Genomic DNA, 25,023 nt, shown 5'->3' with positions numbered 1-25,023 from the left:
TCCCTCATCTGAGAATGGAATGCGGGGGGGAGAAGAGTGACATATATTCTTTTTCCTTTAACTACATCTGGTTTTGCTTATAACCTGAGTCTCTTGCCTTTTTTCTCCTGAGGGAGAGACCTATTTTTGCCTATAACATTGCATAGGAAATTTAACAATTACCCTAGGTATAAATTTCAGTCCAAAGGAACATCATTATCAAACACATTAGCTTCTAAATGAACACGGACTTAAGATATGAGGAATTTCAATTCAAATGAGATATTTATATAAGTGAAAGGGAAGTAATTTGGAAGAGGAATATATATGTGGGAACTGACTATCAAAGTTGTTAACTTGGAAATTCCATGAAAACTCTAATACACACACAACAAAATGGATTAAGTAAAAAATACTGTCTTCAAACTCACAATTTGTTGATTCAGGTTGTTTATAACCTACAATTAATTAACATCCTGAATGCAGTTATCTTATTTTCATCCAAGGCCAGATTTAATGGCCTAAAATAATGGTTTTTTCCCTGCGAACAGACTTGGCCACACAGAAGTGTATCAGAACCTGACCTGAACTACCTGCATCTTTAGATTTCAAGCAGCCTCATTCAGACTATTTCAAGATAGACCAATTATGTACTTTCTTAGCAAAAAGTTAAGGGAAAATAAGATATAATGAAATATTGTTCATCCTGCCTACATTTAAAATAAAAGCAAAATTAAAATGCAAGTGAACTAGTGAAGATGTCTAGAACCTTACTATGTAAGAGCTCTTACAAACTAGTAAAAACTCACCACTACCCCAAAACAAGATGAGCCACAAAAGAAAACCAATCCCCAACCAAAAACAAATTATACTTTTTAACCTATCCAATTGATATTTCATTATTGGCAAGGGTACAAAGAAATGAAAGCTCTAACCCCTGATGAGGTACATTGTTTAGGGGAGCAACCAAAATGTTTTAGTATTCACAACCTCTGACCTGAATTCCACTTAGAGGAAATCCCAAGAGTTGGACAAAATAATTTATGTATAAAAATGTTTGCTGCAAGCACTTATATAAGAAAAAGAAGGTATAACTACTTAATATCCAACAAAACACTGATTATACAGCTACAATATGGAGTAGAATACTGTGCAATAACTAACCGTATTACAGAACAGACATGGGAAATGTGTAAAACTAAGTGGATGACAGAACACCACATGCACGACCCAATTTTTTTAGTTTAATGTAGAGTTATATACATACACGCACATAATCTGTCCGTCTCCTCAGCAGCCACTTAACTGCTCGTGGCCACTGGCACCCAGAATCTCCTTCCCTGCCACTTACTCATCTCCTTCTAAGGTGGTAAACCCAGGGCTCTCTTTACGTCAAGTAACTTTTACAAGGGGAGAAATTCCAATGTTCTAGGACCCTATAACAAATACCCCATTTTTCTGTTTTACTATCAATTTAGTAATTTATACCCACTGCTTCTAAAATAAAATGCTTTTGACAGTTTATTAACTCATTTGATTCTCAAAACTTAAGAATTTTTATTTTACTTTTGGGAGGTGAGAAAATTGGATCAGAGGTTGGCTTTTCTGCGACCTCATTCATTTGTGAGTCAAGGACTCTAACTTCAGTGAGATGCTCCTCTTCCTTCAAGTCAACCCCCACTTTACGCCCGAGTCTATGCCCTCCAAGTGCCTGGAGATGCTCTGTTTTACAAGAAATGACCTAGTGAGTCTGTTTAAACTTCAGCTTTGCTAAACCAGAAGGTCATCCAAGAGAGCAGGACCATACCTTAAGTTTATTACTAAAAGGAATACCAAATCAACTTTGAAATGAGAGAAATTGGTGAGTTTTGGTGATATTTTATTTAGGAAAAAAGCACTGAAGCCACAAGATTTTCATTTTTTTCTTTTAAATGCCACGCTAATTAGATGTGTCCTGAATAATGAAACTATTTACACACTGCATACAAAATAAATATAAAATAACTGAAAAATTGAGTTATCCAGTAATTCATTTTGCATTCCTACTGTTCATCTTCTGTTTCATTTTTCTTTGCCTTTTATAAACCCTTTTCTTTCGTGCACTCAAATCGACTTTGGGCTCCGGTTTTACCCACTGTATCTCTATCGGCTTTTCCTCAGCAGGCGTGATGAAGACATCCGCAGTGGGGTCATGCGGAAGAACCGTCTTTGGTTCTCTCTTTCTCAGTTTCTGCACCTCTTTCACTTGCTGTTTCTCTTTGTATTTTGCAGCTGTCATGGATCGTACAATACGCCGATGCTAGAAACAAAACAAAAAAAATTGATGCTTCTGAAATACAGACAGACATTTAACACATGGCAAGTACATTAACTTATGAACCCTATTTTTCTTAATCCCAAACCATTAGAAAAAAAAGTAATTTGCTCGTCTGTATGCTGCAAAACAGTAGTTACTGTTCCGTTATCAGTTTCACAGATAACGGAACAGTAACTACTTGACAGAGTTCTTTTCGCCCAGAAGACTTCTGGGACATGGCACAACACTAACGCACAGAACCAGCTTACCGCGTTTGGTGACTGGTAGTGAGGGTTTTCATACAAAGTCGGTCCTCCAAAACTTCCCTGGAAAATCTTTATGAGATTTAAGACAAAACGAGGTCCTATTTCTACAAGAGCAGCATCTTCTTCTATGATCTTTAATAAAAAAGAAACATTTCATTTTGGTTTGGATATACTACCTAAAAGGTATAATGGCTATAACCTCATTCCAAATGTGCCCCCCAAAAAACTGAAAATAAAATTAAGGTATAATGGCTATAACCTCATTCCAAATGTGCCCCCCAAAAAACTGAAAATAAAATTAAGACGGAGGTGAAAGGTACCAAATCATCAGTATTTCCTGAAATGGATTAGTTACATGCAGTTGTCAGAGGAAATATCAAGGTTTTTCAACGTGTCCTTTTAAAATTGAGTAGCTTGTATTTGTTACAATTCATATCTTGCTTCTCAATTGGTATACAAATTATATAATTCGTATAATGCATGGATTCTTGAAAATCTGCGGTTAAAATAATTTCCAGAAGTGCAACTACTATAACAAAATGAAGCACAACTATAGGGAACCCTTTAGAAATTTAAATCAACCCATGAGTTGTTTTTATAAACATAATTCAAATAAACTTAAAGGTATATAAAGGTACAGTACACAGTCAATTTTACTTTTGAATGGCTACCCGCTGAGGCAACTTCTGAACTTCGAACACTAACACTGTATGTTCATTCCGATATGCCGGCCCTCAGAGGTTAAGAAGGAAATATGCTTAGCTCACTTTGCAAGGTATCCAATATAACAGCACACGAAGAGCCCAGTTTGCTGCAGATGCTGTCTGCAATGTTGTCTTGATGTTCTCTTCCACCTCTCCCCTCTCTGCAGATTTGTTATTATTACCCCGCCAAATTCCTTCTTCAAGATTTCCATAATCATCTCCCCTTCTGACTGAGTCACAGCGTGACTCATCTCTCCGTTCTCACTAAATGCCCTCGACAGAGGCGATGGTTTTGAGTCTTACCACCCACCCCTGCCCCAGGTTGGAACCTCATGAGAGAAACGTGCATTATTCTATACACTTTACAGCACCTAGCACACATTCGGAACTCAACTACTTCCTGACTCTTCACACCATTTCTTTTTTTAAAAAAACTAAACATATAGTGGCACTGCTTGTCCTAAATCAGTTCAAAGCATAACTAAAGATTAATTAAAGCTAACCTGAAAGTTCCGAAACCATATCCTGTTATCCAAAACAGTGAAAGTAAATACATGGTCCACAAATGGCTGGCTCTTGGGATGATACCGCGGTGTGCTGAAGATCTGGTTAAAAAGAAAAGATGCATTAGCTCCTATTCTACAATCCAACGGGTTTTAATTTTAGATTACTGAGTTCAGAAAAAGTCCAAAGGAAGATACCATTTATAATATATTACCAGAAATACTTTAAGATATTTACCTGAATTAACAGTTCTTTTAACAAAGCATAATGGGGTAATTCATCAAAAGCCTATAAAAATAAAGTGAACATATCATTTGACAACAGCAAAGTGCTTTGTTTTTTATGTTAACTAAACTGAAGCATCCAACTACATCCATGAAGACCACCACGCAGAGAAAGTTACACTTCATGCACCAGAGGAAAAACTTACAGGGTCAAAAGACAGAAGGGGCCGAGAACCTTTCAAACAGTTTCCCGTCATCTTGAGTTCAGCTAGGGTATGAACTAGAAAAATTGGACAACAAAAAAACAGTTATAATTTTAGCACAATTATCCCAAAAGTTTTTCAATTTTCTCATAAAATTTTAAATCGAGTCAACTTACTATTTTGAACTAGAAATTTAGCAGATGGTCCATGAGGTGAATTTGAAAGCCTAAAAAAATACAAAGGAAGCCTTTTCTATAGATCAGAATTTAGAATGTAGTGTTTACTTCCTCTTGATAGTTAAAAATCACACTGTAACGTGTTCACAACACTCATGTATTTTTCCTTAGAGGCTTCAACTTCGTGGAGTTTACTTCATCCCTGGGCCCTCCCTTTTTACCCCCAAAAGAGGCTAGAAGGAATCTGCAAGAGGTACAAAGAATAAACCCACTTAAAAGAAGTTCCACCCAAATCTTAACATTCTCTTACCACATATAGAGATCTTGTTTCTTCTTGGCTTCAAAATAGATACATTTATTGCAGTTTTTCATTTCACAAACCTAAATGGGGCAAAGTATAGAAAAATGAAGTAGGTAATGAGATTCAAAGCAACTCAGTGAAAGTAGTACCTATATTTTTCCCAAAGTATTAAGGTAGATCAATGAGCTACAAAGGTCTCAATCTGGGTAACTGTATCTGGGCACAGAAAGAAAACTCTCACGTTCCTGGAGGTGTTCTGACCCAGGCAGACTGGGCTCTCTGCCCGCTCTCTCGGGCCCAGCATTTTAAAGCACACCGGCATCACTTCCGACTACTGGGGGCCTCCTCTGACCAGCCCTCTACACCAACTACAAAGAATGGACACAGATGGCCCAGGGATAAAGCACACTGTCAACAGCCTCACTAATCTTAGGAAAACACAGTCCCTAGAGAATCAAACACATCCTTTACAAGGGTTATTCTCATTTTTAACTATTTTGTTTTTTTAATTTTAAGACCACGAAATTTAAGGCTTATTTTCCTCATTTACACTCTCATTTCTGTGCTTTAGTTCTGTGAAATCATTAAGGGATTGGTGAAAAGCAAGCATACAAAACCTATTTTAAATTGAACTTCAACACCTTGAAGGTTTACAAGTCTCCCTCAAAAATATACAAAAGCAATATAGAAATAAAGTGTGTACTATTGCAGTATTCATAACCATCTGACACAGTATTCAGAAACTCTAAACTCTTAACCTAACAACTTAAAAAATTCATAGGTACAATGGTTTTTTTTCTTGCTGGTCTTAGAGTAAGCATAGCCACACTGCGTTGTTCCCCACTGCAAGCTCAGTCGTGGTGCCCTGCTTCGCTGGCGGGCTGCCTCCCCATGAGAACGTGCGCTCCACGATACGGGCACTGTCCTGCAACACACTGTTTCCACAGCACAGGGCAGCGCCATGATACAGCAGAGGCTCAAAATTTTGTGCTAAGTGAATAAAAGTCTAACAGCTAAAAAAAAATTATCTTTCAAAAATTCTTCTGTTTTTAAAAATCTGCTTTAAAATGTAAGGTTAGTGTCTTCAACACTGAAAATTTTAACCTCATTACGGCTTTGTAATACCTTAAAAGCAAGTACTACCACATGCATCACTTAACACTGGCAAAATGTGAAATTTTAAATATTTAATGACTAAACCAAAAGGTCGCCAGTTTGATCCCCATCAGGGCACGTGCCTGGGTTGCAGATTTGGTCCCTGGTCAGCGCACATACAAGGGGCAACTAATTTATGTTTCTCTCCCTCTCTTCTCTTTCCCTTCCTTCCCCTCTCTAAAATCAAGAAGCACATCCCTAGGTGAGGATTAAATATATTTTTAATGAATTTTTTTACTTTACACCTGTTAATTGATCATTTTTTTGTGTACCCAAGTATGCATTTAGTAGTATACATTCGTGTTACACGTAATGTGAAGATTTGAGACTCAGTTCTTGTCCTCAGGAAATATCAATATGCTTGTTGAAACAAGATAAACATAAGAATGATCAAGAAACCACATACACTGAAGCACCAAACTACAGTGCAGTGAGTGTTACTGAAATTCAGAAGGTAGGTTAGTGAAGATTTAATAAAATCTTTTATTAAAAAAAGTTAAGTCATTGGATAATTGACTTTTTAAAGGAAATATCTTTAGTGTTCCATGATATTTTGTTCCTAAATACTGTTCCCAGAATATTTTACTTTACTTTCTAAAATTACCTCATTAATTACAAATAACTTATCTTTACGGTCCATTTTAGTATCTATAAAAAGAAAGAAAAAGAAAAAGCAAGTAAACAAAAGATTTCCAAGCACCTTCAATCAAATCACACAAGGTTTCTAAGTATTTTTAAAATCTTCAGTTTAAATGAGATTTTAATAGTCAAAATGATTAGATCTGAAAACACATGACATTTTTAAAAACCCTGATTCTCTTTAAATGTAAAGTGAGTAGTTAAAAATAACCTTGAAGAATTATAATTAACAATCTAAGCAGTGCTTCCTCAGAATTGATGCATTTGATGCATCCCTTTCGAAAGTACAAAAATCCTCACAAGCAAATACCATGTTCTAGGACTCCAGTTTACGAAATGCTCACTTAAACCAAACTTTGTAGTGATGAAAATATGTGAGTCACAGTTGCCAAAGGAAACTCGAAAACTTCGTTTTTGATTAGCAAAGGAAAAAACAACACCGACACAAATTAAAACTCCTCATATTAGTTTCAGAGATCCGAGGTAGACAGCAGGCCGGGTCTGCAGAACACTGATCTGAAAATGACCTCAGTGCCTAGAGGGAAAACCAAACTCGGCTCCTCGCACAGGCAGGCTCCCTGCACGGGGACAGCTCCCTGCACACAGATGACTCCCTGCACAGGGACGGCTCCCTGCACGGGGATGGCTGCACTAGGGCGCAGCCCCCGCTGCACACTTGGCGCTAGCCGTCCTTCGCCTCACTTCGCCTGGCATTTAGGAGGCTGAGCCCCAACTGAGAAGCCTGAACCCCTACTCCAGGGCCATTAATTTTCAGATTAGATCAGTNTCCCTGCACGGGGACAGCTCCCTGCACACAGATGACTCCCTGCACAGGGACGGCTCCCTGCACAGGGACGGCTCCCTGCACAGGGACGGCTCCCTGCACAGGGACGGCTCCCTGCACAGGGATGGCTCCCTACACGGGGATGGCTGCACTAGGGCGCAGCCCCCGCTGCACACTTGGCGCTAGCCGTCCTTCGCCTCACTTCGCCTGGCATTTAGGAGGCTGAGCCCCAACTGAGAAGCCTGAACCCCTACTCCAGGGCCATTAATTTTCAGATTAGATCAGTTTTTGTTTCTGTTTTTAATGCAGAAAGCAATACAGGGCAGTCCTGAATCACTGAAAAGACAAGCCATGACCTCTGAGAGCGTACAATGAAGGCATTTCTGGACCTTCAAGAATGTTTCAGTAATTACAACATCTGTTTAAGGAAGAGAATGCTTAATAAATTTTGCAAACCACTTCTGACAAAGTGTTAACAGGAAAAATCTTAGCACCAAAAAAATGCACTTCTGAGGAAGAGTCGTGGTTCTTTACCCCACGAGACTGGAAACTGCACTATGACTTGAAGCGGAAATACACAACTAGGCAAGTTTATAAACGTAAGTGTTACAGGAGGGACACAAAGGCACCTGCTTTGGAATGAGGCATCAGCATTCTTAAGTCTTGCATTAAATGTCTTGTTCGGAAATTTATTCCTCTGGAAGAAAAGATGAGAATCCGTTCCTTATTTTTCCACCTGCCCTAAAAAAAAATAAAATGTTAATAAAAGATTTTAAACTGCAAAGTGAACCTGCCTTGTTTATTTGTTTGAAGATAAAGCTTCCAAGTAGCAAGCCCCGCCAGCCTCACCTAAACCTTTAACTCAGCAGAGTTCAATGACCCCGACTGCCACCAGAAACCCCCTCTGTGGCTTCCTTCCCTCTTTGTTTCTTTTTCCTTCAATCTCTCTAATTCCCCCTCCTGACTCTAAGGTCCCGTCTTAGCTTTTTAGTTCTGCTCTCTCCAGAATTCTCATAATCACTCCCATAGCTTCAACTGTCAGCTCTACAAAAAGGTAAAGAACGCTCTCCGGTCCCACTAATCTCAAATTCTCTAGAATACTAAACTTTCAATCTGGGAAACATCCTTGTTATTTATTTTTATGATGATATCACCACCATTTCAGTCCTCTAGGCCTTGACTCTTCCATTTGCCCTATTCTCTCACATAACCATGACTAAATGCTGTCAATTTCTCTTCTCTACAACTTTTAATCCTTTCCTATTCCCACTGCCCTCCTTCAGATCCATATAACCTCGCATCAACTGCAAATCTCCTGGCCAGCCTGGCCAGCCTTCTCAGCCAGGAGCTCCTCCAGGAGATACGGTAAGTAGCACCAGCTCAACCTTAAACTGCAGCTCCAATCACATCCTACCTCCCAAGTTTTTCGAAACAGAAAAACAAAGTCCAAAATGATGCAGCTTTAATACTGAATGCTAAAATACATATTTCCACCTCATATTGTCCCGACTCAACTGCACACTTCAGCCAATCTGACTCTATTTTTTAAATTTTCAGAATTTCCCAAACTTCAACACCTCATCAGTTTCCCCTTCTCTCTAGTATTGTTCCCTCTCGTTTCTTTTACAGTTTAATGCATTTTGATAGCAAACTCACAGGAACAGCACAGAAGGCAGACAACATGAAAAACATACTTGTATGTAGGACAACTCAGGAAAGTACAATGAATGCATGGAATCTACTGCATGATAAAAATGCTACACGCACCATTTAGGTATCATCAATAAGAAATTCACTTGCTTAAAAAAATCCAAATGCTGGCACTGTCCAGAAAAATTTAACATTTATTTATATTGTTATAAAGTTAAACTGCTAAGCTTGTTCATAATTCTTTATATCCCTGCATATATAGTAAAAAACTCACAAGTGAAAATAGAAAAAATGGCCAATACCTGATTTCTGTCCCTCATTTTCCACTTGCAATCATATCCTTAGGTACCTTTCGACCCCATGGAAAAAGAATAACATTCAGAACTACCAATAACAAGACGTGGAAGAAGAGAATTTTATTTTTTTAAGGATGTTGTCCACATAGTGGATCCTTAGGCACTTTCTCCACGTATGTGGCGCACTGGCCGGGTGTCTTTTGGCGTAACTGCTACACCTGTGGCATGGACAGCACACAGGCTGGTGTCTTCCTGAAGGCCAACCAGGCAGGCCTCGCTCGCGGGGTGAAGAACGGGGTGAAGGGCGGGTTTGCAAATACCCCTCTCATTTTTGAGTTTTGAAATTCTGCCCTTCCTCCGAGGTCCAGTATAAGGCTAAATGATTCCTTCACGATCCCTTACCCTATTATCCTCGGGTTAAAGTAATCTCTACCTTCTGCACCTCAGTAGAATTTTTCATATCATGAGTCAGATCACTGATACTATAGTTCTTTCTAGGCCCTTAAGGCAAGAGTGAGAGCACTAACATTTACTGAAAATCTACTAGATTCTTCACCAAAAGTCCGTATTTCCTTCCTCTTACCATGCAGACGAGAAAAGAGCTCGGAATCTCACTGTTAATTAATAGCAAGACTAGAATTCACACTCATCCTCCACTCTTCAGAGCTACTCCCTTCCTGGTGTTTGCCAGCACATCACTCCGGGACATGCACTTATCGCTGACTGCGTGCTCGAGTATCACATTAAGCTGGCGGACGCAGCAATCACTAACTCAAACACGCTGCACGACGTCTCCCCAGATTTCCATTTGGCTTAGGAAGCTCTCGGTGGAACAAAAATTAGGTCTAAGGACTCGTGTTTACCTTTTTTTGAATAAAGGCTATCAACTTACACGAATCCTTAGTTTCCTTCTAACTCCAACACTCAGGAGGAAGAGGTCACGTCCTAGTTTTGCAATCCCAAAGCAGGGGAAACCTAACTTCGTAGAATGCCCACTGTAAGTTTGGTGAACACAAGTAAAACTCATACCATCTACTCTAGCTTCCGTTATCCCTTGTTGAGTTAAAAATCAAACAAGTCAAAGCCACAGTTCCAATCACAGTATCTTTTTAACGGACCGCATACCAAGCTTCAGAATCCCCGACTGGCAGTAGTGGACTGTGACGGAACGCGGGAACTAGCCCCTGTTAAGGGGGGCATTCAACAGCTGAAAGGACCTTTAAGGGGGTGGTGTGGGGGTAACTGGAAAACCGAACACTAGAACTGCGCACTCCGCAAGGCGATTTCCCGTGAGCCAGGTAAGGGCTCCGAAGTCCGCGCAGTCGCCCAGGAGGCCGCCTCCTAGAGCGCAGCCACATGCACGAGGATTAGACGTAAAAGCAGTGGCCAGTCCGGCCGAGAGCTGAAGAGCGGCCTCCCTACCGCCGGAGCAACTCGGCAATGCACGGAGCCGTGATTAGACAGGCAATCCCAAGAAAGGCGCACGAAGCAGCAGCCGCAGGTGAAACCAGGGAGGAGCCCCCTCTACCTTGCAAACCGGGCCTGGGATGCGGTCTCTGTCCTCTTCCTCTGCGTCCTCTGCCTTCTCGCGCTGCTTAGCTGGCGGCCTAGCACCTTTTTCGTTCTTCTTCGGCCTCTTCGTTGGAACCGCTAGGTCTCCACGCCGTTTCCTCTTGGTGGCCGCCATCTTGTCGGGTCGCTATCGCCGACGGCCTCCCTTCCGGCGCTGCCGCTCGCTCCCTTTTCCGGTCTCTGTGGTCTTCCTCCGGCTGTAGGGTGCCTTCTTCCGGTCTCGGTGGCGCCGCACGCTTGCCTCTCTAGGCCTCGGCTAGCTCTGTGGTGACGGTGGCCGAGGTGGGCCATCGATCCGAAACGAGTGGCGGGAGCTGCTCCTCTTCGTCCCCGTTTCCTGGAGAGCTGTTGCTCGCTTCCCCATTGACCAGGCCGGGAAGGGTTCCTCGGCGTCCAGGTCCCACCGGCAAAGGTAGGGTTTCCGCGCCCTGAGCTCCCGGGACCAGTAAACAGATGCCGCCCCAGGGCAGGCTGGTGGTCTGGGACTCGAGGTGGCTTTTCTGAAGACTCGGCGCCCGCCCCCCTGTTCTTAGAGAGGCGGGGTGGGGGCGCGGTCAGCTCCGACTTGGGCCCGGTTTGCCGGGCGAAACCAGCAAGGAGAGCTACCTCATTGGTTACCTGTGAGCTTGGTCCACAACTTGTCCTGTATGACTGTCGTTGTACTAAAGACGAGGAAACAGTTATTTTCTCCCTGAAGTTATAGTTAAGTGGCAGAGGTGGGGCTCCGTCGCCGGTCCGCCAAGTTCCACGCCCGGGCCCCACATATCCCCCCAGCGCGGTCGCGGCGCGACCCTGCCGGCCGTGGCGGGGTCTCAGTGTGCATCCGCCCAGGTGCCCGGAGCCCGCGGGAACAGGCCGGACGCGCGGGCACCATGCCGCTCGTGCCCCAGCGGGCGCCCGAGCAGAGTGACTGCGGCTTGGTGGCCAGCCTCGACAATGTTAGGAACCTCTCCACTGTCCTGAAGGCCATTCATTTCCGGGAGCATGCCACGTGTTTCGCCACCAAAAATGGAATCAAGGTGACAGTGGAAAACGCCAAGTGTGTGCAAGCGAACGCCTTTATCCAGGTATGTAAGGGACGCCCGTAGGCCGCGGATGGAGGATACTCCTCACCGGTGGGGGGGGAGCAGTTCCGAAGGTCTTCGACTTAGGGAACAATAGGTCATTTTGTTTTTTCTGACCTGGTGATATTCTTTTCCCATATTGTCTTACACAGATAATGGTTAAGAATAATAAGGTCTAAGTTATTAAGAGTCCAAATACTCTTGTGTTTTATGTGCTTAACTCATATAACTCTCACAGTAATGCCAGGAGGTAGTTTGTGTTACTACTCCCATTTTACAGATGTGGAAACTGAGGCACAGATGAAGGGGTTGGTGAACAGTCAGTGAGAACCCAGAACATTTGTTTCCAGGCTGTATGCTCTTTACCATTACTGCCCTTCTTAAAAAACTTTTTTCCTTGTATTGGCTATAATATACTCTCTTTGTTTCTACAAAGCTATACCTATATGGTTCAAATTTCAGATATAATTCAGCATGTTTTTTGTCACCTAAGTGCACAGAATGACCTCGGGGATAAGTAAGACATGGTTCCCATCCTTAAAAGACATTGGAAACTACCACTGATGCGTTACCACACTGTTGGGCTATTTTCCAAATGACCCACCCTGTGTCGATGGCCCCAAACGGAGACGGGACGATCACAGGTGGATAGCCCATCCGAGATACTAGGTGGAGGGCCCTTCGCAAGTCTTTGCGTGAGACCAAAATCCCTGTTACACCTTAACTATGGAATAGTGTTACTCTAATAGAGGAGGGTTCAGAAAGCTTAAGATGTGTTGATTGAGCATCAGAAATGACTTTCATGGGGTTAGTATAATATTGTTGGGTTTTTTAACACAAAAGTGAAATCTAGAACCTTTTGTGTTAAGTCTCATTCTTCAATATACTTATTTTTCTCATGTTTTTTTTCCACAGGCTGGAATATTTCAAGAGTTTAAAGTTCAGGAAGAGCCTGTTACTTTTCGAATTAATTTAACTGTCCTTTTAGACTGTTTATCTATTTTTGGATCAAATCCTGTGCCAGGTGAACCATTTTATTATTATAATGCCATGAAAACATTATCCAGAGTGATAAGAAATGTTATAGAGCATTAAGTAATGGAAGCATTTGTTTGGAAAATGAGTCGCAAACTCATTTTTCCATGGTCACAATCATGGATTCTGACTTTTTACAGTATTGAAAGGTGCTTGTGGGTCCTTTCATTTTTTGCAAAAGTATTTACGTTCATCTTTTTTTCAACTTACAAAGCTTTTAAATTTGAACTGACCAAAAGAACATGTCTTGAATATCTTCAACAGTGTGAAAATATGTTTCCGTTGCTTCTTTTTCCTAACTTGTTCATAATTACAGGTCTTGGTAGACAAAAATGGAAACCCATTCTCCTAACTCCTAGTTTACTGCATTCAAAAAGTTTTTTCCTTTTCTTTTTTTGGTTAAATGATGTCTATTTTTCTAAGTGCTCTCCTATAAAATATGTATATATTGTAATTTTTTAAGGATGTTTTAGAGATTGGGAATTTGGTTGCTGTAGATATAAAACTACAAGGAATTTCCAGAATAATACTATTATTTCATAGGAAAGGAATATGAGATTAACTAGGGAAACTTTAGTTATGATTCTCTAGAAAGTACATGTTAATGTTATACGGACAATTCCATTACTACTCATTATACATTTTCTAATGCAGCTGGTTTTTCATAATAGCATCCGCCTCCCCCGCTTCCTCAATGTGGCTCTGTGTCCTTCAGGAAGGGAGGAGTGTCCTGTGGAATCCCTCCCTCTGTCTGGTGGTTTGCCCTGTTAACGCCCTGCCCACCACTAACCGTTCTCCCTTTATCTCCCACTTGATCCCAAAATTTGGGGAAAGTGAAGAATGTCTCCCAATAGTAAAGATCGGAAGGACCCTTCCAGTGAGTGTGCCGCCGTGATCGTGCGGGCAGTATCAAAGGAGTCCAGGGCCGCCCTAACTGGACCTTCAGGAAGGTCGCTGCTGCAGCAGCTCAGTGATTCGTAGTATCGGGCCATGTGGCCTCTCCCTCCTGAAGCTGTGGGTTCATACAATCAGCAAGGGGTTTGGGGTTTTGTTGTTTTTTCTTGAAATGTTTTGGCAAGCCGGAAGATGATTTCCAGGTTACGTTACATTTCCTTCCCAGTTTTCTTGCATTTAGTTTTGGAGTTGTCTACATAAAGTTGTCATCTGAGAAGATGTGATCCTTTGTGAATAGAGGGAGACATACATATGTGCTAGAAATTGGGCAGAATAAAGCATTCTTGAGGAGTTTTATGTATCATTTGAGGATAAGCCCAACCCAGAGCTATACAACTAAGGCCAAAGGTATGATGTGTTTCCATTGCAGGGAATTTAACGGCGCTGCGCATGTGTTACCAAGGTTATGGCTACCCTCTGATGCTCTTTCTGGAAGAAGGAGGAGTGGTGACAGTCTGTAAAATCAACACTCAGGAGCCCGAGGAAACTCTGGATTTCGATTTCTGCAGCACCAACGTTGTTAATAAAATTATTCTGCAGTCCGAGGGGCTCCGTGAAGCATTTTCCGAGTTGGATATGACTAGCGAGATCCTGCAGATCACCATGTCTCCCGACAAGCCTTACTTCAGGTGCTTGGAGGCAGTGCACCCGCGGCTACCACGGTCTCCTCCATCCCTGTCCTTACACGTTTGCTAAGGATGCGCTGCTTTCAGGATTGCTCACATTCCTAGAATTTTCGGAACTTTGGAGAGCTTTTACTCGTCTATCACACTTTTATTGATCAGGACACTTAAGACCCAGGAAGATTAATTCACTAGTTAATAGCTTCATAGGTAGTGTTGGTTTCTAGTTGAGTAGCTCAGGCTCCTAATTCATAAACTAGGGGTCCTTTACTATTGTACTACTTAAACCGTTATAGACCCAGTTACAGCGTGAAGGACACTGGCTTAAACTTTTAGAAAAAGTGTTTGTATTATATGGTACCTCTTGTCTTTCCTCTTAAGTTAGTACAGGGTGTAAAAGTAAGTTGGTGTTTTCATCCATAGTTCATTCACTGAGTGTCCACTGATCGTCCCCTCTGTGTGTATCTGCTTTGTTTAGCCCTCGGAGAAAGAACAGCTTAAAATCAAGGCGAAGGGGAAATATGTGAGACAGCATAGAGAAACAAGATTGCATGACATTAACTACCAAGATAATATACATAGACACTTAGAGAAGCAACATGCAAATACTTAGAAGGCTCGGTGGGGGTAAGCTCCCTGTGGGAGGGCAGTGTTCAGCAGGAACACAGTATTGGCAGCTCGCAAGCTGCACCCGTTATTTTGACCCAACATTATGAAATGGCAAGATCCTTGGGGTGAGAATCAATTCAGGGAGAGGATTTAAATACTGCTTCTCTTCTGAAATATTTCAGAATATTAGTGAGTAAAGTGTCTTTAATATCTACTTTGGAAGAACTGAAGGCCCTTTCCATGGCATTGGGCAGTTACAAATTTGGTTCAAGTTCTGTTAAACTATTAACCAAAATGGAAATTAGTGGAACCTTTTTTTTAAGATTTTATTTATTTATCTTTAGAGGGGAAGGGAAGAAGAGAAATACCAATGTATGGTTGCCTCTCGTGGGTCCCCTGCTGGGAGCTGGCCTGCAACCCAGGCATGTGCCCTGACTGGGAATTGAACCGCGATCCTTTGGTTCACAGGCCTGCGCTCAATACTGAGCCACACCAGCCAGAGCTGGAACCTTTCTCAAATAGTGATATGAATTAAAATGCCGGGCACTTTAGCAGTATTTTAGAGCCCCCCACCTGAACAGTCTCTCGCAGCATGGCTGACTGGCTCATGGGTACCTTACACCCCCACCATGGGAAATGCCTAGCTATGGGGAGTGGAGAGTTGGAATTTTTTCTGGACATGTTAAATCTGAGGTGCCTGTCACACCAAGGAGTGGCTGGATATATAGATACAGAGCTCAGGAGATCGGTCTAAACCGGAAATTTAAATTTTGGGACCGTTGTCATGGCTGGGCAGGAACAAGAGGGCCCAGAGAAAAGGTTCCATTAGAAGAGAGGAAAGCTGGGTCCAGGGGGGAAACCAGCGCCGGGGCCTTCTGTGGGGCTCGGGCAGCACTCACCCGTGTGCTTGCCCTGTGCAAACGGTGGTAGTGAGGACGACCGGAAACCAGCCTGAGATAGAAGTCGTCGTTGCCTGGTGTGGCAATAAGGGTGGGGAGCAGGACCGCCAGTCGGGGTCTTTGTCACTCCTCAGCTCACTCTCCCCGTCGCATAGTTCCGATTTGAGGACAAGGAGAGGTCAGTATCAGAGTAGCGTAATGAAATTGAGGCACACCCCTGGGTGCTCTGAGCCAGGTATTTCTCAATGTCGTTTGCTGCTTGCTGCCTCCCTTGCACCCCACAGCACCCTGTGGGGGTCTGTATCAAGGTGACTGTTACAGTGTGTTGTCAACATTTGTTTGCACACCTGTTTCACTCACTAAAATGAGATTCTTACAGAAGTATGTATTTGGATTCTAATGTGGCTTCCTCTTGTTGGAGCAATGAGTAAATGACTTCCTCATTTTCTGCTGTAGGCTGTCTACTTTCGGGAACGCAGGAAGCTCCCACCTTGACTATCCCAAAGACTCTGACTTGATGGAATCATTTCATTGTAATCAGACCCAGGTCAACAGGTCAGTTCTTAGTGCACAGCTTACCATTGGTGATGAGGTTAAATACCAGATTTTTAATAAAAACTTTCAATCTGCTGATGAAAGTGTAGCATTTTTAAAAAATGAATAGTGGGATGCTGGGTTTACTTGAGAATTTGGGGCTGCGATGGATAAATTTTTTTTAATGAGAAAATATTAGCAAATTGGACAAGTATGAGAGTTTATCCTTATATTGCTACCTGGTGGTTCTTGGCTAATTGTTCTTGGAGCCGTGAGCACTGCGTGAAGTGCGTCCAAATAACAGCATCTTACTTGCTCTCCTGCAGATACAAGATCTCGTTACTGAAACCCTCCACAAAGGCACTGGTCCTGTCCTGTAAGGTGTCCATTCGCACAGACCACCGCGGGTTCCTCTCGCTGCAGTACATGATCAGGAACGAGGATGGACAGATCTGCTTTGTGGAGTATTACTGCTGCCCCGACGAAGAGCTTCCCGAGTCCGAGTCTTAAGTGTGGCAGTGCCCTGTGACATGTATTGCATTCACGACGGTCACGTGCTCCTTCTCCGTGATTTCGTATTGGGCTTCCAAAGGGCGGGAGCACGGAAGAGACAGGGCCCTGTACCCCCAGTCACTGTGTTTTGTCATGTGGTCACAGATGGTCCTGTTCCAGACTGTCCTGTGGTTCTGTCTTGAACTCACAGGGATTACTATGAGCCAAGATGAATAAATTATATATGTATTCTATTCTATTTAAGTAGGACAGTTCAAAAGTCTGAAAATTTACAATTTGATGGAGCCATATATGAAATCTTTTATTTATTTACTGTTATAAAAATTAAAGGTATATTAGTATTGCTTATTAGTTTGAATTATGGAAAATATAGCTTTAAGAAAGATTTTATTTATGTATTTTTGGAGAGGAGGGAGAGAAACACTGATATAAGAGAAACATCGCTCAGTTGCCTCTTGTACGCACCCTGACCAGGGACTGAACCCACAATCCAAGGATGTGCCCTGATTGAAAATAGAACCGGCTACCTTCCATTTTGCAGGACAATGTCCGACCAACTGAGCCACACCACTTAGGGCTTTTTTATTTACTTTTTAATTAGGAAAACACTTTTTTAATATGAGGCACTTTTTATTGAGATATAATTGACATAAAGCATTGTATTAGTTTCAAATGTACAACATGATTCAATAAAGAATGTATCTTAAAGCAGTGATTCTTCAAGCGTTGTACCCAGACCAGCACCATCGGCATCACCTGGAAGCTTGTCAGGGACTCTGCCCGTGGGTCAGCAGTCCGTCGTTTAAAGAGCCCACCCCCCGCCCCCAGAAATTCTGGTCTGTGCTGAAGTTTGAGAACCATTGTGTTGGAGGGCACTTAAAAAAGTGTGTGATTGCACTGAAGTGATTGCTTTTCTATGTGATTTCTTCACAAGCTGCTGAAGCTTATGGATCACTAAACAATTTTGAATAATTATATGGTTTATTTTTAAGTATTTTGAAGAAATACTGGAACAAGATATAAAAGTCTTCAGAGCTACAGATGTTCTTGTTCTCAAAAGTGTTCAGTGTGGTGAGTACTTAGTGGACACCTGTTTCCCTATGAGTTTCTCAACCAAAGGAAGGTGTAGGAAGCCAGTTACGAAGTTATTGTTGCATTTCCTGGGTAATCTGCCGTGAACGAATTTTGCGGCATGTAGACAGTTTAATAATATAATAACTAAAATGACCTGGCTTGTTTTCTAGTGGAGAAAAATATATACCTAAAATAAAGTTTCTGGCCCTGGCCAGTGTGGCTTGGGCGGAGCACGTCCCGTGCACCAGGAGGTCGGTTCAATTCTCGGTCCAGCAACACGCCTGGGATGTGGGTCCCTTCCCTGGAGGGACGCTTATGGGAGGCAGCCGATCGATGTTTCTCTCCCCCATTGATGTTTCCACTTCTCTTTCCCCTACCCCTCCTTTCTCTAAAGTCAATAAATATATATATTTTTTAAACCTTTTAAGACATTTCTGTACCAGGTGATACCCGCTCACTATCTGTAGGTGGGAAGGCACCGTTGGCCTTTTGGGTGGGACCGTTTTATGGGGAAACACTCATTCCACTGCAGGATTCATCTAGCCCCCCTTACCTCCTAAGGCCAGTCACTGTGACTACTCCTCCCCCCCACCACCAAAAAAGTGGCCCCTACCATTGATGGTTGAGAACCATTAGGAGACAGTCACCACAATCTGAGGTTATATTTGGAACACCCTGCGGTAAAACAGCATACCAGGAGGTTGGTTTGGGAGCACTGGAGCAAAGCACTTCAGAGAAAGGCTCGCTGCGCACAGCACAGCAGTAAGTCCTCCCAGGCAGGCGCAGTTCTGTGGATGGGGCCCAGGGAGAGTACCTGATACCCCACACATCCCCCAGGCAACCTCGGTGCCGGACTGGCATTTTTTAAAGCGTAGTGGATGTTCAAAAAGGAATAAATCTAAATGTCCAAATATTTTTGTTTAGATAAACATGGAGAACAGAACAAAGTAAAACATAGTTATGGAAGTATTTAATCAACATTTCAAGGACTACCACTTTCTACATTTAAAATAGTGCAGCTACTTGTTCACTGGTATGTCCAGTACAGCACCCAGCATATCATAGGCAGACAGTAAATGCTAGATGAAAGAACCTTCGCTTTCAGATTATTGCTTAGCTTCTCATTAGTCACCATATAATTTTAATTATTTAGCTCTGAATTTATTTTGACCTAATGTGTTTTTTTAAAAACCTATGAAGAATTTAAAATATAAATCAATTTAAAAAGAAAAAATTGACATTTTTGCACACTTAAGACTTAATCTAGCTATTTAGAATTAAGAAGCCAATGAATTTAATTCTTTCCAAACTATCCTAACATCCAGGTACTAATTAAGAATTTCGTACTTTGATGCGTTCTGTTCGGCCTCTGTTTGGCTGAGGAACTGACTGGTTTAACTTCGTTCTGCTTCCTATGAAAGGCCACCAGGGGGCATGCTTGCTCAGGCAGCGCCGGAAGCTCTGAAGTCTTGAACAACCACTTTATAAGAAGCCTGGGCATTTCCGTGCATTACCAAGTAGCCCGGGTACGAGTTAGGTGCAGCTGTTGGAAGGGCAGCACGGGCACCTGAACAGGGTAGGGTGGAGGGTTTCAGAACAGGTACCCCCACCCTTCCCTGTCTCCCTACTGCCTTTTCCTTGTTCCCTCCTGAAACAAAATCGTTGGGGTCCTGAGCAATTGGGGGAGTTGCATAGTATTTTTTCTCTCCCCAGTTATGTGTGAGGGTTTTTATGCGTGTGTCAGCTTGCACGCTCCCCCGGCAGCAGGAGGCCGCTCTAACATGGAAGTCCTGCTCCGGCAGTGGACGACTAGTGATTTTCCCCTGCTGTGCCTCAAGAACTTTTAAAACATGCAGTACCTGACCATTTAATCAGCGGCACTGACCTCTTTTACCTTACAGTGTCAGATAAAAAAATGACAATGGGTGTGAACGGGTCAAAATCATACCTATTTTTTGTCAGGCAAAAAGTATATTTTTGGGCGTGGCATAGAATTTTAGTAATTAGTTTATGTGTGCTGTGAGGTGACAGGTGGTGTAATTAAAAATGCCACAGGCAACTGTTACAAGTGCTTCTGGTATCACATCTTGGTCACCACCAAAGGTTTTGATCATTGGAGCAAATGTTTGAAATAGAATTTTTTTGAAATCAATAGTTTGTTGATGAATATGGTAGACATTAGTAGCAGTTCTCATTGGTTAAACTAGAGGTAGTCAGGGTATGTGAACTTACCAAATTATTTCATGGTGGCTCCCCACCCTTGCATGAGAAAGAGCCAATCTAGGGAGGCCTGGTGCCTGAGGCTTGAGCCCTAACTGGTCTTGCTTCCTGCCATTTGTCCAAGGATTTCTGGTTACTTCTGGTCGACTGGACAGGCCAAACCCATCTCTGGGATATTATCGAGTTTGCTTTATGTGGACTTTCCCTGGATAGAGGAGAGTTGCCCACCACCCCGAGATGTGGGGTTTCACTGAGCACAGAGAACAGCAGCATACATTTTCTCTGCTTGCCCGTGAATGTCTACAAAAACCTACGTGTAGACCAGTTCCATCTGGGCTTGCTTGCGCTTGTTTTGGTTTTTCTGACTTGTCACAGAAAGACTGTAGGAGAATAGCTAACCCTCATCCACCTTGAAACTTTCAGTGCCCGCTAGCTAATGTAGAAGGATGTAGGAGGTGCATACGACCACATTGGCTCAGATTTGTTAGAAATGTCAGACATTGGATTGGACTGGATTATCCAGGTTGCTAGTTCCCATTGAATGGATTTGGAAAATCACTTGGTTTTTCATCTGCAGTTTTCCAACTGAGACTGCAACTTTATATTAGGTTGTTTTTTTTTCCCTGTGCATTCTAAAGTAGTGTCTTAAAACTTGGGGATTTCATAAAATAGTAAATTTTAAGTTTTGGGGCCAACATAGGTACCACCTTATTATCTTATCATGTATGAGAATATTAAAACTATACCATTTATTATCACAGCCATTTTGAAAATCATTTAAACGTCAAAGTCTCAGAAAATGAACAGTTAGCAATTAGCTGACAATAAACTAGAAGTATTAAAAGCAAAGTTCAAAGCAAGAGCATGGTTACAGCACAAAATTGCACTTTAAGTGGTATGCTCTACGCTATTGTATTGCTACAGGATTGCCAGTCTGGAGATCTTAAGACTTTGGGATCTTACAAAATAGTACAATTTTTCAAATTTTAGTGCCACCCAAAATGGGGTCTGAATGGCTACCTCTTTCTGCTACTTTGTTTTTATCACAGTCGTCGCCGAAAAATTCATTTTCAATTGGAAATGTGGAAATGGAAACAACTCTTCTGCGGCTACTTTGTTGATTCAGACAGGGCTAAGATTAGCAGTGACTCCTGAGTTACCCGTTCTTAAGTCCTGCAGAGAAGGTCAAGGAAGACAGCTACTTCCAGCCGGGGCTGCAACCTGAGACCTGGGTCTCGGGTGCCAGGCCTGAAGCATTCTGGGAATTAGCTAAGGGAGAGCAGCCGGTGGATTAAGTGGCGTATTGCGCCTCCACCGTAGCGGAGCACCACTCACTACTATACCTTGGGCCCCATTAGGTTTTACAGACTGAGCAAACAACTGGAATGAAATAATTTCTCTTTTTTTAAATATTTTATTTATTTATCTTTAGAGGGGAAGGGAAGGGGAGAAGGAGAGAAACATCAATGTATGGTTGCCCTTTGTGCGTCCCCTGCTGGGAGTTGGCCTGCAGGGAACTGGCCTGCAACCCAGGTATGTGCCCTGACTGGGAATCGAATCATGATCGTGTGGTTCGCAGGCCCGCGCTCAATCCACTGAGCTACACCAGCCAGGGCTTAAATAATTTCTTAAGTAAAGTACCAAAATGTGGTTTGATAAGCACTGAGTGAAAGAACTTGGCATTTGATTCCCCAGAGACACAGGGTCTATGAGTTCTGTTAAATCAGCCGAGGTAACAAAAAAGGATGAAAAGGAAAAATACAAGTTTTTTATAGTGTAAACTCAAATGAGTCTGATTTCTCCCTTGACCCTGAATACACACACTAAAAAGTAAAGAACATAATTCAAGATTGCTAATTTATTTTTCTAGATACACACTTGTTCAGGGTTTTGTTCCATTTTCTTTTGAAGAAAAAGAAACCACCTCAGTGAGCATTCCTTTCCTAAAACAAGCCCTTTTATTTTACTTATTTTTAATCCTCACCCAAGGACATGCTTTTTGATTTTAGAGAGAGGGAAAGGGAAGGAAAGAGAGGGAGAGAAACATCGATGTGGCAGAAATAATTGACTGGTTGCCTTTTGCAGGCACCCCTACTGGGACCGAACCCACAGCCCAGGTATGTGCCCTTCCCGGGAATCAAACCCATGACCTTTCAGTTTACAGGACAACACTCCAACCAACTGAGCCCCACTGGCTAGCGCAAAACAAGCCATTTTAATCCAGTTTCATGGGGGAAGCACAGTGGAGTGGAAACAGTAATCATGTGTGATTCAGGAAGTCTGCTTTTTAATTAGCAGGCTGACCTTGAACAAGTCAATCTCCCCTGTCCCTACTTTCTCCATTTTTAAGAATCAAAAAATCCTCTCTAACACGGTATGACTTTAGTCATTTAGGTCAGGGCAGGTGCTTAGGAAGATTAAACAAAGCTGTTTGATCTCAAACAGGTCCTCATTAAAGTACCTACAAATACTATATACAAATATTCACCAATAAGCTATTTAGATACTCTTGAATGTCTTTTAAAAAGAGAGAGAACTGAAAGGAATTAAATTAGATTTAGAAAAAGGAAATAAAGTCACAGTGACAAGAAACCAACCTAAGCCAAGCATGTGTCTAAAAAAAACAAGGTTACCTCGAAGTATAGGTCAGGACCCTGATTTATAGCTCTCGGTGGTCCTCCCTGTAGTCCTGCTGCGAGGTGACCCTTTTTCCTAGAGTCCTGGGTCCTGGGTCCTGCTTTTGATCTGCCACAGCTATCAGTGTCGATAGAATGTGTGTTGTGGTTCAGAACCTTTGTTATCAGTGAGGCTGGGTTTATAGTCTGCTATCTGGTATAGAGGTTTTTTCGTTACTGATAATAGAAGATCTGGAGGAAAAGAGAAAACCGTTAGCGCACTTACAACTGAACAGAAAACGGAGGCCAGCTGCCGCCACCACAGAAGCCAAGCTCCTGAGGCAGGGGCTGCTGCAAAAGGAAAGAGGCTTCATTCAGGTGCTGCCCAGCCTGGGAGGATGGCGGACTCCCGTCCCAAAGCCCGTCTCCTCTCTCTCCCCTGGCAGAAGTCCAACCGTTCTCAGCAAGGCCAAGACAAAAGCCGGTGTCCAGAGTTCCTGCTCCACGTTAAAGTTCAGTCCTTTTAGGCCTGCAGGCGGTGCCTAACTGGTTGTAGTCCCCACCCAGGTAGCTTAGCTTGTTAGCGGTGCATTCCAGGTTCCCTCCTGGAGCCTGTGTGTGGAGCCTGCACAGCCACAGGCCATATGGCTGCTAGGGCCAAGGTCACACACTCTCCGGAGAGCGTGTAAACACATCAGTGAGTGCATCACCGGGTGTGCAAGAGAGAAAAAGAGAGAGAGAGGCTCCCTCCTGGAGGCCACAGGCCACCTGCCTGCTAAAGCCAGGTGGCCCATGGAGAGAACAGCTGAGTGTACCGTGCAAGTTCCAGTGATGAGCAAGAGAGCCTCTTTGTTCCCCTGGGATTATATTACTTTGGGCTCGGGATGGACCAGGTGCTTTCTGAAAATGACTCATCAACTGCCCAAACTTTGGCACACTTCGGGTGGGTCCCTCTCCCAACAGTCCCTTCTTTCCCCAGGCTAGACTGACGGGCCTCTCTGGTCCAGGACCTCCCCCGACACCAGTTTGCCTTTGATGGCCCATGTGCCTGCCTTCCCCTGATCCCGCCCCCAGCTAGTACCAGAAGGGGGGGGAGGGCTTTTTCTTCTACCCAATCACCTTGTCCACTTTGCACTCGGGCCCTGCCCTTGGATAGTTCCAGCTTTGCACTCAGTGTAAGGAGCTCCCCCTGCTGCCGTCTTGGCTGATGGGGGAGACTCCCCAGTGCTCCAGACAGACCGTTACCCAGTAACACACTCTTCTTGGGTCTTGCCTTCTCTTCCTCCTTCCAGCACCAAATCAGTCTTACACAGCGAGGGAGCTGAACTCCATCTAAGGCAATACTTCACCATGTGACCTACCCCTAAAAGATTTGCTCTTCTAAAGGCATCCAAAAATGGTACTAGAGTCTTTGGTTTTCTCCCCAAAGAGCAGGTAGCTCTTCCGTGATTCAAATAGCAAGACAAGGCTATCTAGGTTAGCTGGGTTACTTTCAATCACAGCTCAAGCAAACACAGAAACCCGTCTAGTTTAGGGCCTTTGGTACAGTTCCTGATTTCCAGACAGTTTCTTCCCATGAGCACAGAGATGGAGAGCCCTGGGCTCTTGTACACATTGAAAAGAGGTCCCACCTCCTCCATCTTTAGCCATAAAGACTTCTGTGCTCTGAACTCCGAGTGCTGGAGGAATTAGACTGGAGTTAGAAGTGACCTGATCCACAAACACAGTTTCTATTGAGTGTTCTTAAGCCTGCAAAAAGTATTGTTTTCACACCTCCTATTTGTAGACCTTAAGCCTGCAAAAAGTATTGTTTTCACATCTCCTGTTTGAGTAAAAAAAACCTGTTCCACAGAAATACGAGATGCCCAAATTTATGAACAACTTGAGGTTTTCTTCTACATAAATCCCACTAAAGACTCTGATCCATCCCGTATCTACTAAGATACAGAATGCTACCTTGCACTTGAACTTCCTTCTCAGTTGACTGAGAGGTTTACTTTTCTTGCTTTGGCAAGAGATCACGTGACTCCAAATTTGAAGAATGGGCCCAAGTGAAATCAACTCCCCAGGGGTCTCGGAAAATCAGAGGTGGGCAAACATCTGCGTGACCTCTGCGGCAGGGGATACAGCTGGA

The 25,023-nt window shown here is 43.0% G+C and overlaps 2 protein-coding genes across 3 annotated transcripts; one reads left to right on the top strand and one right to left on the bottom strand.

Moving 5' to 3' along the window:
• Positions 1 to 1,911: 1,911 nt before the first annotated feature.
• Positions 1,912 to 10,925, bottom strand: BRIX1 (biogenesis of ribosomes BRX1). Its single transcript, XM_037063148.1, has 10 exons — positions 10,706 to 10,925; positions 7,861 to 7,972; positions 6,413 to 6,456; positions 4,663 to 4,733; positions 4,353 to 4,402; positions 4,180 to 4,253; positions 3,987 to 4,037; positions 3,749 to 3,850; positions 2,545 to 2,673; positions 1,912 to 2,278 (listed from the first exon to the last, which is right to left on the bottom strand). Exons 1-10 carry the CDS (start codon positions 10,862 to 10,864, stop codon positions 2,009 to 2,011), a joined length of 1,062 nt encoding a protein of 353 aa, XP_036919043.1. The 5' UTR covers positions 10,865 to 10,925; the 3' UTR covers positions 1,912 to 2,008.
• Positions 10,926 to 11,000: 75 nt separating this feature from the next.
• RAD1 (RAD1 checkpoint DNA exonuclease) lies at positions 11,001 to 18,225 on the top strand. 2 transcript variants are annotated; one of them, XM_037063150.1, is made up of 7 exons: positions 11,001 to 11,161; positions 11,581 to 11,816; positions 12,729 to 12,837; positions 14,173 to 14,431; positions 16,390 to 16,488; positions 16,794 to 16,977; positions 17,647 to 18,225. In XM_037063150.1, the coding sequence occupies exons 2-6, from the start codon at positions 11,622 to 11,624 to the stop codon at positions 16,975 to 16,977; spliced, it is 846 nt and encodes a 281-aa protein (XP_036919045.1). In that variant the 5' UTR covers positions 11,001 to 11,161; positions 11,581 to 11,621; the 3' UTR covers positions 17,647 to 18,225. The 2 variants fall into 2 exon arrangements, with proteins under 2 accessions (XP_036919045.1, XP_036919044.1); XM_037063149.1 differs by having other exon boundaries at positions 16,794 to 18,225.
• The last annotated feature ends 6,798 nt before the right edge of the window (positions 18,226 to 25,023 follow it).

This window comes from Sturnira hondurensis, unplaced genomic scaffold, assembly GCF_014824575.4.
Source record: "Sturnira hondurensis isolate 20B ecotype Veracruz unplaced genomic scaffold, ASM1482457v3 Scaffold0014384, whole genome shotgun sequence".
NCBI lineage: Eukaryota > Metazoa > Chordata > Mammalia > Chiroptera > Phyllostomidae > Sturnira > Sturnira hondurensis.
The sequence above is the reverse complement of the archived record's forward strand: the minus strand, read 5'-3'. Positions and strand labels throughout refer to the sequence as shown.